Source organism: Lampetra planeri, chromosome 23 (assembly GCF_965212315.1).
Source record: "Lampetra planeri chromosome 23, kcLamPlan1.2.h2, whole genome shotgun sequence".
Taxonomy (NCBI): Eukaryota; Metazoa; Chordata; class Hyperoartia; order Petromyzontiformes; family Petromyzontidae; genus Lampetra; species Lampetra planeri.
In genome coordinates, this window is record NC_136129.1 from 9,277,433 (window position 1) to 9,293,968 (window position 16,536).

At 45.8% G+C, this 16,536-nt stretch overlaps 1 protein-coding gene across 1 annotated transcript; it reads right to left on the bottom strand.

The window, feature by feature from the left end:
* Positions 1 to 964: 964 nt before the first annotated feature.
* Positions 965 to 16,295, bottom strand: LOC144726446 (splicing factor U2AF 65 kDa subunit-like). The gene is made up of 11 exons (XM_078605171.1): positions 16,120 to 16,295; positions 12,454 to 12,571; positions 11,962 to 12,071; positions 10,924 to 11,075; positions 10,391 to 10,507; positions 9,953 to 10,091; positions 9,513 to 9,592; positions 7,441 to 7,563; positions 6,582 to 6,668; positions 5,633 to 5,881; positions 965 to 4,736 (listed from the first exon to the last, which is right to left on the bottom strand). The coding sequence occupies exons 1-11, from the start codon at positions 16,166 to 16,168 to the stop codon at positions 4,605 to 4,607; spliced, it is 1,356 nt and encodes a 451-aa protein (XP_078461297.1). The 5' UTR covers positions 16,169 to 16,295; the 3' UTR covers positions 965 to 4,604.
* Positions 16,296 to 16,536: the final 241 nt, after the last annotated feature.

Consider the following 16,536-nt stretch of genomic DNA (forward strand, 5'->3'; position numbering starts at 1 on the left):
CCCCACCCTGTACCCTCCCCTCCCTGCACCCTCCCCTCCCTGCACCCTCCCCTCCAGCCCTCCCCACCCTGCACCCTCCCCACCCTGCACCCTCCCCTCCTCCCCTGCACCCTCCCCTCCTCCCCTGCACCCTCCCCACCCTGCACCCTCCCCTCCTCCCCTGCACCCTCCCCTCCTTGCACCCTCCCCTCCCTCCACCATCCATCCCACCCCTCCACTATCCCCCCCTCCACTCTCCATCCCTGCACTATCGCTCCCTCCACTCTCCATCCCACCCTTCCACCTTCCCTCCCCCCTCTCTCCCTCCACCCCCCTCCCAATGCGGCTAAAGCTACAAAGTGTCAATCCACTGCCAGTGAGGGTTGTGTCACCATACTTCACCACGCTGGGCGACAGTGCGGGTTGGTGGGTGGACTTAACATAATTCATTTTCAGCCGAAACCGTGGCTGGGCATCGAACTTAGGTCATCAGACGTATCCACCGCTCCTCCCAGCCACGCCTAAATACAGGGTGCTTAAAAAAAATGTTAACACCTATATGGGACTATCGTTTTTAATGGAAAATAACAGAAATATATACACTGTAACATAACAAATGTATGCTAATAGCTTCAAAAGTCAGAGCCTCCACTTGTTCGCCAACATTGTCAACGCGTGCCTGGAATCTTCTCCAGGTGGTCTCCAGATCCCAGAAGCACATTTCTTGCGGCATTGTTGTAAATTCTCAGAAGTGTTAAAACAAATGTTGAAGCACCCTGTATATTACCGTAATATGAAAACAAATCGTGGAGTATTTTGATGGATTTGACGTCCAGGTACTTTTTTTTTTAACTCGTTTGTCCTGAAACCCCTTTCGATAACCCCTTCGCCTGCACACCGGCAGTGGGAATCAGAGCCACAGCAAGTCACATAAACCGACTTATGATATACCGTTAAACAAATGAGAAAAGAATCAACGAACCGGTCATGAAAAGTGTGTTTTTTTAATAACCGCAAAACTTTTACACCAAGTAAAAATTACACACACGCACAGCTTATTTAGAAGTGAATTCATGACAAAAGTGGTGGTGGTGGTGGTATAATTTGCGATGAGACCTCGGGGAGCAACTTTTCAGTCATGAGTTTCTTCCCAGAAATATTTTGACATTAAAAAATAACAATTTCACGTGTGATTTTTTTTTCTTTCTCTTCTTCTTTAAACGGTGTTTTTTTTTTATATAAACCAACAACCGCCCCAGCGTGTGTTAGCGTGCATGTTCTTGAGACGTCGTTTGGGCTGGAATTAAAAACGGCAAATATAAACATCGGTTGCTTTTACGACGGAAAATCTAAGCAGCAAACATAAACGCAACGAAACAGGTCGGCTAAGGGAGGGGGGGGGTTAATGTTCTCACGAATCCAGTAGTAATACTGAGCAGTATGTAACCTTTCCGCGCCTGTATGCTAAAACCACTCGACACAAACTCTAAGAAAGCGATGCTCATCACATTTTGAAGGAAGTCGCAAACCAACCGTAGTAGCACGCTCTGTTAAAGCTGGACGAATTAGACCTTAATAGAATAACAAACTTTCACGATACATTATTTTTTGCACGTTTTGTACAACACAAACCACGAGTTTCAAGCTCGAAACTTTACTATGACAATTGTTGGAGGCAGGCAGTCTCAATATTGCTAAGTGTTTTTTAAAACAGCATCATGAGCATTCAGTTCATTTAGTTACAATATATATGTTTTACATATATTCCATTAGCACATTTACTTTTATTGCCTTCGTACCGCTTTGTTTTAAATTTCACGTTTTGTTTAAAGTGACAAGCTTAGCTTAAATTACAGTATTTTTCTTATACAGTATTCCCACAATTGCGTTATACTTCCCCACTAAAAAAACACACAAAACTAAAGTTGTGTCAAACTTTCTACAGTAAACCAAACCCAGACATATTTTTCAGCCAGCCTCGGCAATCAAAACTGCGCAGTATAGATTAACAGTTCCAAACACAATACCGGTACCCGTTCACGATACAAATCGATTCAATTCCCAGGTCGTCTGGTCTGGTGGCAATCCTACACAAACACAACCTTTGAAATCAACGAGCTCCCATTGACGTCTACAAAAACCAGACCAACGTAAAACACTGTTGTGGTGGTGGTACAGCCTCTAACCAGAGTGGAGAGAACTACTTCACGGTATCAATCCAACACGCAGGTTTCTCGTTATCAAATAAGTGCTCAGAAACGGCTATAAATTCACAAGCAGCAATATAACCTCACCACACGCTAATTCATACTCATCGCCGCCAGTTATTTAACTGCACGAGGACACTTGCAGACCTCACACCACCCCCTTGCTCACCAGTCAAGTTCATTTGAGCCTCACAGAGGGCAATTCCGCCTTACTTAACCCAAGGTGTGACCTCGTGAACGGCGAACGATGGATAAACTAAACAGGGTTTGCCTTGTAGCAACTTTTAGCGAGCCCTATGAAGTGAAAACTCGAGCCCTCAGATTATTCCCCACACCAATAATGTTCACTTACAAAAAGGGAGATTCCTTCTCTCTCATCCCTCTACATCGTGCCGCAGAGTGGACATTGTTGCTCAACAGCAGAAGCTGCGTAGAATATTCGGGGGCCTGCAAAAGGTTGTGAAAGACATTGCCAGAACAATACTACCGACGACCCTCTGAAAAGTCATGCGGAATGGTATAAACCAACAACACAAGTGACATTTGGTGACACGACCAAACTATTTCATTTACTGCGCACATGTTTACACAGCAGCATACTTATAAATACAGGGCATCATCAGATTGTATTAACTAAGATCCCAGTGAGGATACTATTCCATTTGTTATAGTGTGATCGCCAATCACAACACGTCTTTCATAAATCATACCTTGTGAGTCTCGAGTCTGCAAGCTACGATGTCTGTTATTCGAATGAAGCCTTCCCTTTCAAACACCCATGCTTTACCGTCACGTTTTCCTCTCAAAGTATTAGCTCACAGTTTCCCCTAGCACCGAGAATGATTGGTTATCCTACCGATTTGTCTAGAAACGCCGTCACACATTAGGCTATTGCCAATAACCTCACGCGATCAAGTTGTGCACATAACTCAGCAGCGGTGCCATCTCCTTTGTTAGGAACTGAACTGACATCGCTTTCAAATCTGGAGCCTGGTCACAGGCCAGCAAGTCCTCCAACTCGTGATGCACGACACATCTCGGCCTCGCAGAACTTCTGGCAGACAGATCTTCGCTCTCTTCTTCATCAAAATGTGGAGATGAAAGGAAAAAAATGCTACTGGGGGGGGAATGGATTGTATGCATACGTTGAGCCTGAATCCCAGGCATGAGGCGGAGGTTTAAATGTGTTATTCGGGAGTGCGTTCCATAAAAAACTGCTCTTTTTGTTTAGTTTGTTGTCCTCTCCCCTCCCCCACACCTCCGATTAGCACGGTTGGATAAGTGCGGTGCGAAAAAAGTTCAGCATACGTACATACAAACATGATGTTGTTCGATTGCTAATTTGACGTGTATTCATCAAATGCGTTTCACATTGAGCTATCTCTGTCTGCTGTGCGTAAAATAACCGCTTTGTTAAAATTACAACCGAGAGCAGCATCATACGTGGAAGGCATGTTGTTGGTTTTACTAGGTCAGTTTAAACGACAATGTTTGGAACAAAGTCCCCACACCACACACGACCCCCCTGATTATTATATTGCCAGGAGGCAGTGGAGTTTATAAAACATGTGCACGCAAGGTAGTGCTCTGCCTGTCGAGATATACAATCTCAACATTTGCTAAAAATTACATCTCAATGGAACATCTGCCAATTTTAGTTTCAGTTTTTAAAAGCAACACGAACAGATATAAAAAACACAAAACTTTGCACTTTATATTACTCCGGCACTAGCTAGTACATTTCAAGAATTGTTCTTGTCCATAAGTCATGTATGCACACCAATGCCATTCACGTCACACTGTTGTTGCCAAATATTTTCTAGAATTTCGTCCAAGTAAAAATAAAGCAAAGTCATTTTAAACGTAACTTTTTAAATAAAATAAATATTTACTTGCATGTCCTAAGGGGTCAATATATCTAGCTAATGGGGAATGAGTAATGCAGGGCTTTTGCTAAAGATTTCACAAAATTAAGCAAAACTGCTTTGAACTAAGTGCCATCATTAAAATCACTTTTAATTTATAACTGCAAGGGGAACTTTCTTCCTAACATTCCAATATCCTATAACCCTTTTTTGTCATTCTAAACCATGTGCACATGCCTGGAGTCATTCAATAAACAAGCAGCAGAAGCAGCGACAACAACATTCCATCGCTCTTTGGGGCCGTACCACGCATTGTTCGGCATGTCCAACGCCTCGCTCCGCGTCGTGGGAGCTTCTTCCAAGCTGAAGTAACCACAGCTCTCTGGGCATGTTCAGCGGAACGTCGTACATCAAGCCCAACACAGCACCCAGTACGACCAGAACAAAACAGGAACTTAAAAGCTCCCAGAACGTGGAGAGAAACGTCCGTAATTCCATCCAAATAAATAACGCGACAAGGGCTCGGAAAAAAAATTAAGTGAGAATTATTTGTTTAGAACTCCCTCCTGTGGTATTTGTCTGGGTCGTAGTACTTTGACACGACTACGCGACTCGCGAACTTGCGTCCTGACAATGCTTGCTGGGCCCTCTGGCAGTCAAGTATGGATGAAAACTCCACAAAAATCTGCAACAAGAGGAGAATGGAAAATCAGACTGCGATTCATTAGTGCCATCACAAACAGCGGCCACATCACTGCAAACACAACACATTTGGTAGCTATTGAGCACAGGCCTGCTCATGGGCAAAGTTTAATTTCTCAGATGAACACGTGGTACCTGCAAGCAACTAAAGTTTAGCTCTCTGCTTGTTGTTCTAACCCGTGTCTTCATCCATGGTTTTTCATGCATCAGGCTATTTCAAGGTCGGATTGTACCGCTCAATAAAACATTGAAAAAATAAATATCCCCAATGGCCTTTCATGCGATCATCAGCAATACAGTTGCTGTGAAGTCTCACGTTCTCATCTCCAATCAGTTAGGACCAGCACAGCTCTTTAAGCCCCATTCAGTTCATAGCAAAAACTGTCCAAAATCAGGAATGGACTCTGTACGAAAAAAAATGTCATTTTTCGATTTAAAGCTTTCGTGACTGCAGGGATTCATATTCTTGGTCCTTTCGGTAAAGTCACGTAGAAGGGAAATAATACAATAATAAAACAATAACATTCTCACGACGTTTCAATTGCAACACACGCAATCATCATCAGGTGTGAAAACCACAGCAAGAAAATTTTGAAAAAAAAGTGGTGCTAACGTTAAGAAAAAAACGTCACTTTTTTTCTAATTTTCTTGCTGTGGATTTCACACCTGATGATGATTGCTTGTGTTGCTATCGAAACGTCGTGAGAAATTAATTATTTTATTATTTCCTTTCTACGTGACTTTACCGAAAGAACCAAGAAAAGAAAACGTCATACCTGTGGCATATATTGCCACACATCCCCGCGAGCCTAAACCGCGCAAAGTGTGGGCGCAAACAAGCCGTCGACGGGTCACGCGCAGTTATTGTCCTGTGCCCACCTTCCCGCAGCCCGGCACCTCGAGGCCGTTGATGGGACGCGGGATCTCGAGCGACCGCACGCAGCCGTACTTCTCGCACTCCTCGCGGATGTCCTCAACGATGTCCTCGTACTCCTCCTCCTCCGCAAGCTCGGCCGCCGTCACCATGTTCATGAGGCACAGCACCTCGGTGGGCAGCCCGCTGTGCTGCACCTGCGTGGGGCCCAGACCGGGGACCTGCAGCGCCACTGGCGTCTGCGTCACCGCGCCCTGCGCGCACATCGGTGAACACAAAGAGGGAGCTTTTAGTCGACGTTGAATATCGGAAACGAAGCGACGATGATCTTGGTTAAGTGGTGCTCTCCCGACGTGTTGTTAGATTGTACGGTGGGTTTTTTTTTCTACAACACAGCGTCCGACGTTTTCCTCTGAGAAAGAAAACACTCGTCAATGGAAATGGCCAAACATCCAATTGCAGAACCCTCCTGAAAATGGGTCTTGAGACACGGTGAGGTCTTCCTGGGGAATTAAATTGCATGAAGCGCTGTGGTACTGAATACACCATGCAGGTTGTGCAGACTAGCAATGAACTGAACTAAACTATTTTTATTTTATTAGCAGGTAAGGTCAACGGAGCTATATAGCTCTTTTTCAGAAGTGACTTGGACACAAATGATAGCTCAACGAAGTGGCTTATCACTTGGAAATTTATAGCAGCTAAACTATAAACACATATTTCTAAATGTGGAGGGAAAACCAGGAGGGCCTGGAGAAAAATCCCACACGACCGCGGGGAGAGAGACACCGCGAACTCTAAATATACAGCAGCAGGCATCAGGGTTGGGATCGAACCCACGACTTCCTGCATACCAGGTGAGGGAGTTAACATCTCGCCACCCGTGCGGCACTGTGTGGTATTTAACAGAAGCGACGAATGCCAGTGAAGGGAGCGAGGGAGTGTGCTACGGACCTGCGCGGCATTCTTTGATCCGACGCTGGCTCTCTGAACCACGAGTTTCTTGTCTCCGATTTGCATTCCATTGAGTCCCGCGATGGCCTGCACCCGCAAAGCGTGCAACGCGCAGGCACACGTTTAACGGCACTTGTTAGCTATTTTTTTATCTTTACGGGAAGGTTTACGACATTTGTATTTACGTTTACTGATAATTAGAATTTCCTCACGTCAATGCTGTTTTCCTATAATTATTAAAAGTGTTTGTTTATGTTAATAACCACATGATCCTGCACGTTTGGTGTTGCACTGCACTTTGATCTGCAGATAGCTTGTACATAAGGTAGACTAATGGGCCTCCTATATATAATAAAACGTGGTAGCTTTATATTCAATAAAACGGCTTTATTGGTGGTGGCTTGAAGTCGTTGAAATTGAGTTGATGCTAGGGCCTCTGATTGTTATGCTCCCTGCCTTTGCAACTCCACAACAAGTCATATCAGGGTTTCTAGCAACGTTGAACTTTTTGAGTAAAATGTAAAATAATATTTTTTCCGTTAACTCATCCTTAAGCTGGCTTGATTGGCCAATGCTTTTATTGTTGATATATTTTTGTTTAAATTTGAGTTTTAATTTTAAAGTACCTTTGTGGATACTTTGCATGAAGAGCGCGAGATAAAATCAAAATGTATTGCAAATATGCTGTATTAAGCCACAGATAATAGACATCATAACACGTAATAAACGACTTGCACACAGGCTAACAATCACTGCCATCCTCTGTAATTGTTTTCAAACGGCTCTCACGGCAGCCTTTACTTCCGACGAGCGAGAGACACCAAGACAACAAGCGGCGAGACTACTTCAACGCCCGTACCTGGTCCGTCATGTTGACGTCCACGTACTCGCAGAAAGCGTAGCCCTTCGACAGGGAGGTGGAGCTGTCCTTCACCAGGTTGAATGCTTTCAGAGGCCCAAACGCAGTGAGGAGCTCCTTAACCTTAACACAAATAACAACATTTGTCCGTTGTTCAGAATCAGAATCTTCATTTATACTGGAGGAATCCGATGAGCTACAAAGCTTTTTTTTTTAAATCACAGATGTCCAGTAAGCATGCATGTACGGGCGTGCATCATGCGCAGCACATGTGCCCATGCGCGTACAACACATGCAATGCACCGGGACTACATACCTTCTCTGCCATGATCTATCCACTAATAAATACGGGCCTCCTCGTATTTATACCCCTGCCACTGGTTCTGTGATTATATTACCACAAGTTAATTTAAGAGTTTTTGGATGTTGTGATGTATTTTGTTTGGAGGAAGCTGTGAACTCAGCTCAACTATTGATATTTTAAATATGTTGTGGTCACAAAATACTCACTGTGCCTCACAGACAACAGTCGATTTTCCCACATCAACCAAAACCCATCAATGCGCTTTCACAAACAGCATCAAGATGATTACTACGTCATATGTTGGTGGGCGGAGAGCAAGAGCCTCCGTGCAGGCTAAGGGGTGCAGCAGATGATGAATAAATGTACCTTCACCTAAAAGGACTTCAAAATCAATCTGTGTATACGGTGCTGCCCGTTGTACGAGTGCAAGCGATATACCGCCTGATGTGTATCAGAGCCCGGCTCCATTCCGTGCTGCACACATTATTTAGTAGAAAAAAAAAAGAGTGTAAAAAGACTCACTCAATCGACTGGCAAGGGCCACTTGTATTTTCACTTGCCTGGGATCTCTTACTGTCTGGGTTTGCAGCAGATCAGTGTTAGAGTACTAGGTGGACTACGCGCCAAGACTTAATGATTTTGAACAGCTCCCTAGCTGTTGAATTGGGAAACAACAACAAAAAATAAAACACGAGTCAATATTAGTGGGGAAAAAACCGAGCAGCAGGGCATTCCAAAACTGTGTTGCTGTAGCACTGTCTGCAGATATATTACGCTGAGAATATTGAATCATTTATTTAGAAAATTTGGCTGAAAGACGGACAAAAAGAAGCGATTCTGGCGACTTCAAAGGATAAAATGTCGTGAGAAAGATGGAATGTAAGAATATTAAATCAAACTGGAATGCTATCCTTGAGATGCACAGGTTGCAATAGCTAGAAATTAACTGCAGCTCAATTTTATTACCTTGTTTATCGCTGGCAGTGGCACAAAGTCACACACCATTACAGATCGGACTGTGCCAAGAAATGTCCGGTAAACACAAAAATCGCACAATCGTAAATTTATATGCATGTTTTTTTGAATAATTAAAGAAGCTGGGCATATCAAGTTTGTTACAAACATTTAATTAATCAATGTGTGTGGTGAAAAGTGAGTTTTTTTTTGTCCTAAGCGGAACATTTTTCGAATAATGATTTAGAAATTGAATTGCAGTGTTAAAAGTGTTAGCCGAAAAAACAAATAAAATGCACTGCATTGTCTTGCCTGCAGCACGTCACTAAATCTAAACCCACTTTCAAAAATATGAGTCGCACCGTGTTTGCTCGCACATTCCGACTAAACCTGCAGTAGATTGGGTTACATGCAAAAAGAAATCACATGCTCTCGCTGAGTGGACAAGCTATGGATGCAAAGCGTAAATAATGAGTCAAACCATACATGGATATATTCTTTGGGTCTTTCGGTAAAGTCACGTCGATAAGACGCCAAAAGCACGTGGCATATTTACATGGGTCAATAATAAGGATTTTATATCACTATGAACTACTGGTATTGCAGTTCTCATTTCTAAAGTGAGAGGGCATACATTATATGTATTTTCCAAATGAGACCATGCCATTTTAAATCGATCTACTGTACATGAAAATTGGCCCAATGATATAGGGAAGCTTTCAAACACCGTAACCGGAACATAACACAAACATTAATCATGGAAATGCTCCGGTGCTGCTACCACTGGAAACTGCTGCACCGTTCCAAGTCCCACCTGGTCCTCGTTCAAGTAGCTTGGCAGGCCCCCGATGAAGATTTTGTGCGGAGAATCTGGTACAACAGTGGAGACAACACCTACCACCGGGAGAACATACCACAGGAGAAGAGTAGTCAGGGTTACAGACAACAAGTGTAATGGCGTGTAATGGCTGGTCACACGTGGGACGTACGTATGCATGTATGTTGAACTTCTTACGCATCGTACGAAGCCAACCATGCTGACCGGAGGCGCGGGAAGATTTGAACATCTCACCGAAGGGATCTTGAAATCCACATTTCACATGCCACGGAAAATTTAAGTCGGTTCAACGCTTGTTCAATTGCCTGCTCCGTCGACAGCTGATGGAGTGGACGCGCCATCGCAACGCGAGTCATCAACGGCAATAGCAGCGAGCGTCCTAGAAGTGAGACCGTGCCCCGAGGGCACCCCCGCACCTGGCACGTGGACCGTAGGTGCCTCGGACATGCCAGGCAGCGGCTGGTAGTCGTGCGGCCGTCGGATCTTGAGGCTCTGGCCTTGGAACAGGATTCCGTCGAACGCCATCGCCTGCGTCGTCTCATCCACCGAGCGGAACTACACGCGTCCCACGGGTGCGTAAGAGTACGGAGCAAATTATCATTTGAGACATAACCAGTCCGCCCAGCGTTGAAATAACGCGACAAGATTCGTGGACTTTGGTCCACATTTACGCGATTGCAAAATTAAAACCTTACATAAAAAAACAAGGACATGTGTGGTGCGCACGATGTTGATAACATTTCAAAGCACTGTTGCAGAAGGTGTTTAATTCGGCAAGACGAGCAGGCCACCAGGATTGAGACCTTAATGATTTTTGCTAGGCTCTCGAACCGCTGCTTTGCTGCACGACTTACCTCAAGGAAGGCAAAGTTCTTGTCCAGGTTGACCTGGACAGCCAGGATGGGGTCACCTGGAGCCTGGTTGAGGCCAGCCAATTTCATCTGTGTGTTGAAGAACATAAGCATGGCTTCCTAGAAAATACGCAAAAGACAAAGTGTTATTTTGTCATTTTGACAGCACGTTTCAATAAATAAAAATTGCATTCATTTTCATTTGTAGTAGGTACACTAATATACGATTGCGATACACCCGAAGATCGGATAAGATGTAAGTTTGGAGAGCAAAAAATATATGGCAGATTATATTTAAAAAAATTCCATCAAAGGCATTAATTCGTCAGAAATAATGTTTATCATTTCATTTTTTTCTGTTTCATTCATCACAATATAGCCACACAAGATATAGTTCGTCACGTTCGGAAAGTGACCGATTGGACATTAAGAAAAAAGTCAACAAAAGCGGCAGGATTTACTCGGACGCCTTTGGCCCACACGATACGGACACATGCGATGCTCGCGTGCCCGCTCGTGCCAACAATCCGGACTACCTCGGTAGCGCCGAAGGGTATGTTGCCGATGTAGAGGCGCCTGGCCTGCCGCGTCATCTGGCTGCCGACTACCAACGCCTGTGTGGGCGCGGTCGGCACCTCGCCTGCCACGCTCGGCAGCAGCAGTGGGGTCGCCGGAATCTGTCCCGCCGCTGGTCGCCCAACAAAGCACACGCCACAAGACAAAGGTCCCCCCCCCCGTATAGCCTTTAGAAGACTGTTGGGGCAAGTGCTGTTCACGAACAGCACCTGCGAAGGCCGGCACGGCACACGAGGGGGTGGGTGGCCAGCACCACGCCCGGCCACCTTTGTCTCCCCGGTGGCAATGTTTAGACATTGCACCAGGTACTAGGGGAGGCCCAGGACCGGTTCAGATAATCGTCGCTGGTGTTGGCCGTGAAGATAAAGGTCAATGACGATGTGTTCAGGAAAGCATCCCTGGTCACCACTCCCCACAGAAAAGGCATGGGATTTACCACCAATATGGATGTAAATCTAGAATACAGTCTCAGCGGATCCTTCAGTAATTTTGTCATACGGAGTCAAAGAAATACTTATTTTGATGGGAAGGAATGCGGGACTTTTCGTTACTTATCTCAGTCATCAAAATCACAATTGCAAAGATACCCCATGCTAACAGTACTCAGTTTTAGACATTTCTAAACTCTCTTCCTCTCTTTCCATTCCTCTCATTTTTGTTGCAATTAGGATTTCGGACTATTTTTGTAAAAATTATATATCCCGTGGATATGTTGGGGACAAATTGAGTTATTGGGGTGGGGGGAGGGGGGTATGTAGGAAGACTTAAACAGCAATATTTTACGGGCATTTGCTTGTCCTCACAAGTGGAGATCCGTGAAAAAGAGCTTCATAGCTCATCGGATTCCTCCAGTCTAAATCAACATTTTGATTGGAAGGAATAATTCTGATTCTCAAGTACACACTGGCAGCGGTGTGGATTGCTCCTGTTCGAGAGACATGCTGTCGGGTAAAGACAGGACGAGACGGCAAAATCAACTCTTGCGTTAAACATATTACCTTGCATGGCTTTGTACTGCAGCGGTGTGATGTGTTCAAAGCCAGGGGCAGGGACGTCCCAGTACTTGTAAGCCTTCTTTTTGCGACACTTTTTTGGAGAGCGAGAACGACTGCAGGAAACAACGGTAATAATTATGTCAACCAGGGCGGTGAAGCCATTATGAGTCGGTAGAAGTTTCCACCATTGATTAATGATCACATTTACTAAACCTTCACTGGGAACGCATGGCATTTAATTTCACTGAAAACTGTTTTAAGTACCTCCATCCATTTTCATCCACAGCTCAACCTGGGGTGTCAACCTCCAGATAATTTTGGACAGAATAAAACCCACTCACCCCTGGCAATTTTCCTCACCCCTCTTTTACCTCTGCTCGCCTCCGGCGTAACACTCTCTCCTCTCTCTTCGCCACGATAACTACAGCCGTCGCAGAGACGTACCCACAAACGCACGACCCGGCTAGCGGACGCGAGCATGCAGGGCAAGGACACCTGCGTGAGCGGCGCTTGTGGTCCCGGGAACGGCTGCGCCTCTTCCGGCTCCGGCTGTGACTGCGGCTCCGCTTTTTGTGGCTATGCCGGCGCACCTTTCCATGCTCCGCCAGCCGCTCTTCCGAAGGACGGGCAAGGTGGGCAGAGTGGCGAAATACAAAAACAACAGACACATGATCTTAAATTTCGATTTAAAGCTTTCGTGACTGCAGGGATTCATCTTCTTGGTTCTTTCGGTAAAGTCACGTAGAAGGAAAATAATAAAATAATAAAAATAAAACATAATAAAATAATTCTCACGACGTTTCGGCCACAACGCAAGCAGCCGTCTTCAGGTGGAGAACAGGTCCAGGTCCACCTGAAGACGGCTGCTTGCGTTGTGGCCGAAACGTCGTGAGAATTATTTTATTATGTTAAATTTAATTTATTTTATTATTTTCCTTCTACGTGACTTTACCGAAAGAACCAAGAAGACACGTGATCGCGTACTGTAACCTGATACTATTTCGTAGATTTTCGAGGCTGTGCCTTGTAGCCCTCCGATGTGTTTTTTCGGGTGGGTTTTGTGTGTTTGCTGGGTATGTCCGGCGTTTGGCTCATTCATGCTCACAGCAGCGGCTTCTGGCTGGCCATCGAACAAAGACGGTCACCGCATCGTGGGCTTTAAGATGCGCTTTTGCGCCGTCTGGAATGCTCTGCCTTCCGGTATTAGAAAGCCATTGGAGCTGTGCAATTTGAAATCACCTAGATAGAAACCCCATTTCTTTATAACGGCTCTTTGTGTTTAGTTTGTTTTCATTCGCCCAACACCTCCGATCAGCACGTTTGGCTACGTACGACGCCAAAGATGTTCAACATATATACACACACATGCTGGGAGCTCCAAGAGGATCATCCACTCAGGTGTATTTCTCCATTAGCTGCCATTCTATCGTAGGTTCTGTCCACTGGGCATCACTTTATAAATTGCTCAACATTACACTTCCACTACATTTGATCCCTATTCCGTCTCTAAGCGGAATTCGAAAAACGCAGCTCTGCACTTGTTGGGCACGTTTCAGATATGGATTTGTTTTTCAGTGTTCAACTTTAGGATTAATTTGTAGTTGGGTTTTGTGTGTTTTGTCTTGAGATTTGTAGTTGGGAAAATGTATTCTATACTCTGGATAAATGCAATACTGTGTTGTTACAGAAGACCTCTCCAATCTAAAACAACCACGTGGCATAACATGCCGTTGTAGATCTCTTCAACTTAACTGCCTTGCTCTTAATTCAAAGAATCTCATTAAAAGTGCTCAATGCAACCTCAAAGGGTGCCCTCGAAGGCACCACGTTACATCTGTACGATACATCATATTGATCTTTAGCATATGATAGATGCATCAAACGGGGTGTATAAATAATCGATGTCCCTCCCCCACCATTTGTATCATCATCAGCCGTGATCAATCCCAAAGGCGCCACCAGTCTCCCTATGTAAGTCCACCAAAGTACACAACACGATTTTGTTATCGCTCCATCCCCTCAATATTACAACTCCAGGACGCGTTTCATTCCTTAGCTTCCACGTTATACTGATAGGAACCTCCTGGTTACACCAGCCCACAGGGGATTATTGTGTCCGTCCATCGTGCAGGGAGGGGCTGGGTGAGGAGGGAGGGGCTGGGTGGGGAGGGGCTGGGTGGGAAGGGACTGGGTGGGGAGGGTGGGGCTGGGTGGGGGGTGGGAGGGGTGGGACTGGGTGGGGAGGGGCTGGTCACCCCGTGGTGCCCTTATAAAACTCAACGTTTAACCTACTCACGCCGGCTTGTGCCCGCCCTCACAGCCGGGCATATTTGCGGAATACACCACGCCGCCGTTGACCCTGGCCATTGACCGAGCAACCCAACGTTCCTACACCAGCTCCCTCCGCAGGAATGTGTTTTTCCTTGGCTGTATGGCAACCGTACCTTCTCGTGTCCTGCCCCAGCCCAATTACCTTAACGGTTTGAATTACGGTACTTTTACTGTATTACGTCTTGACTTAAAGCTTTCGTGAATGCAGGAATTCATGTTCTTTGGGTCTTTCGGTAAAGTCAAAGTTATTTTCAAAGAAAATAACAAAAATATAACACAAGACTACGACGTTTCGATCGTGACACACAAGCGACACAAGCGTTCGTCGTCATGATGACGAACGCTCGCGTTGCGATCGAAACGTCGTCGCTTTTTGTTATTTTCTTTGAACCTATTTACGTGACTTTACCGAAAGACCCAAATATTACTTTTATTAAGTTTCGTGACCTCCCACTCCCTAAGCACCAGAAGCCGCTATATTCGCAATGTTAATATTTTTTCACAAAATAACAATTCCGAAATCGAATCGCGCTACCTCATTCAATAGCGAGGTCCTTAGCCCCCACTCGAGTTTTAAAAACACGAATCTTCTTCGCTGGTGATGGACGTTATTATTGGCAGCCGTCAAACCAGCGACACGGTACAATGTTTACAATTAAAAACCTACTGGCAATACGCGACACTCAAGAACGGCATTTAATCGCTGCACTTTTAGTCTTTCGCCCTGAGGTCAAAGGTGGCAATGTCTGCACGTCACCACAAGCCACGGAGGTGCAGCAGCAGGAGATGGCAGCAGCCTCATCCAGCTGTGGATAGACCAAGCAATGCAGGTCACTTACTGCTGCGAGATTGAAGTTCTTCCCCAATTAACGGGACTTCAGCCCCCCACCACCAACCACAACACTACCACCTTGTACAGGGGTCGATTTTAAAAGTGGCATGAGACCCGTCGGAGCGACAACGCCGGCGAAACGTCTACAGACGCGCACGCACAGACACGCACACAAAAACAAAGATCCCCCGTGTAGCCTTAACGGCTACACGGGGGCTGTTAGCGAGCACCTATGAAGGCCGGAACGGTACACGAGGGGGTGGGTGGCCAGCACCACGCCCGACCGCCTTTGTCTCCCTAGTGGCGATGTTCACACACCGCACCGGGTACTCATTTGAGGCTGAGTCGACATAGGGGAGGCCCGGGACTGGTTCAGATAATCGTCACCGGTGTTGGCCGTGAGCGGGAATCGAACCCGGGGCGCCGGGTTCATAGCGCAGCGTAGTGCTAACCACTACACCACCGCTCCCCACACAACACGCACACAGGCACACACACACAGACGCACATACACATAGACACACACACGCACATACATACATACAGACACACATACACGCGCAGACATACAGACACACACAGGCACACATACACACACACAGACAGGCACACATACACAGACACACACACAGACAGGCACACATACACAGACACACACAGACACACACACACAGACACGCGCAGACATACAGACACACACACGCGCACATACACACACAGACATACATACAGACACACACACACACAGGCTCGCGTTACATGCGGGCTCACGATGCGCACGGCGATTCGACACGACCCGTGACTCTAAAACACAGGAAAGCATCTCGAACAATCGAGAAAGGCGACACAGAGTGTTGTGTGTGCAGCAGCAGCAGCGATATCGCAGTGCACACAACACAGTGTTCGCGACTGCCGTAAACTATGCATGGCTTAGAGAAGCCCTCTTCTTGTGCTGGGGTACCCTGGCATCGTCTTCGCCGTTGTTGCTGTTGTTGTACCTTCTCTGTTGTTCAACAGCTGCTTCTCAAATTCGTCGTATTCCGACATCCCTCTGTGTCAGCGGCGGTGGCAGAAGAAGTTGTCCCGTGGTGGTGGTGGTGGGATGAGGAGGATGAGGAGCCGCCGTCTTGGATGGGGCTCCACACGTCGTGACCTCCCCACAATGCACATCGCCCCGGAAGTGTGGACGGCACGTGGTGGAAGAGGAGGGGTCATCATTAATTTATAATAATTCTACATTTGAAGCTTTCGTGACTGCAAGGATTCATACCTTTAGGGGTTTTTGGTAAAGTCACGTAGGTAAAAATAGAAGTAAATAATAAAAGTAATAGGAATAGAAATAAAATAATAAATCACGACGTTTCGGAGGCAACACAAGTTTCCTTCATCAGGTGTTGCCTCGTCGTTATTTATTA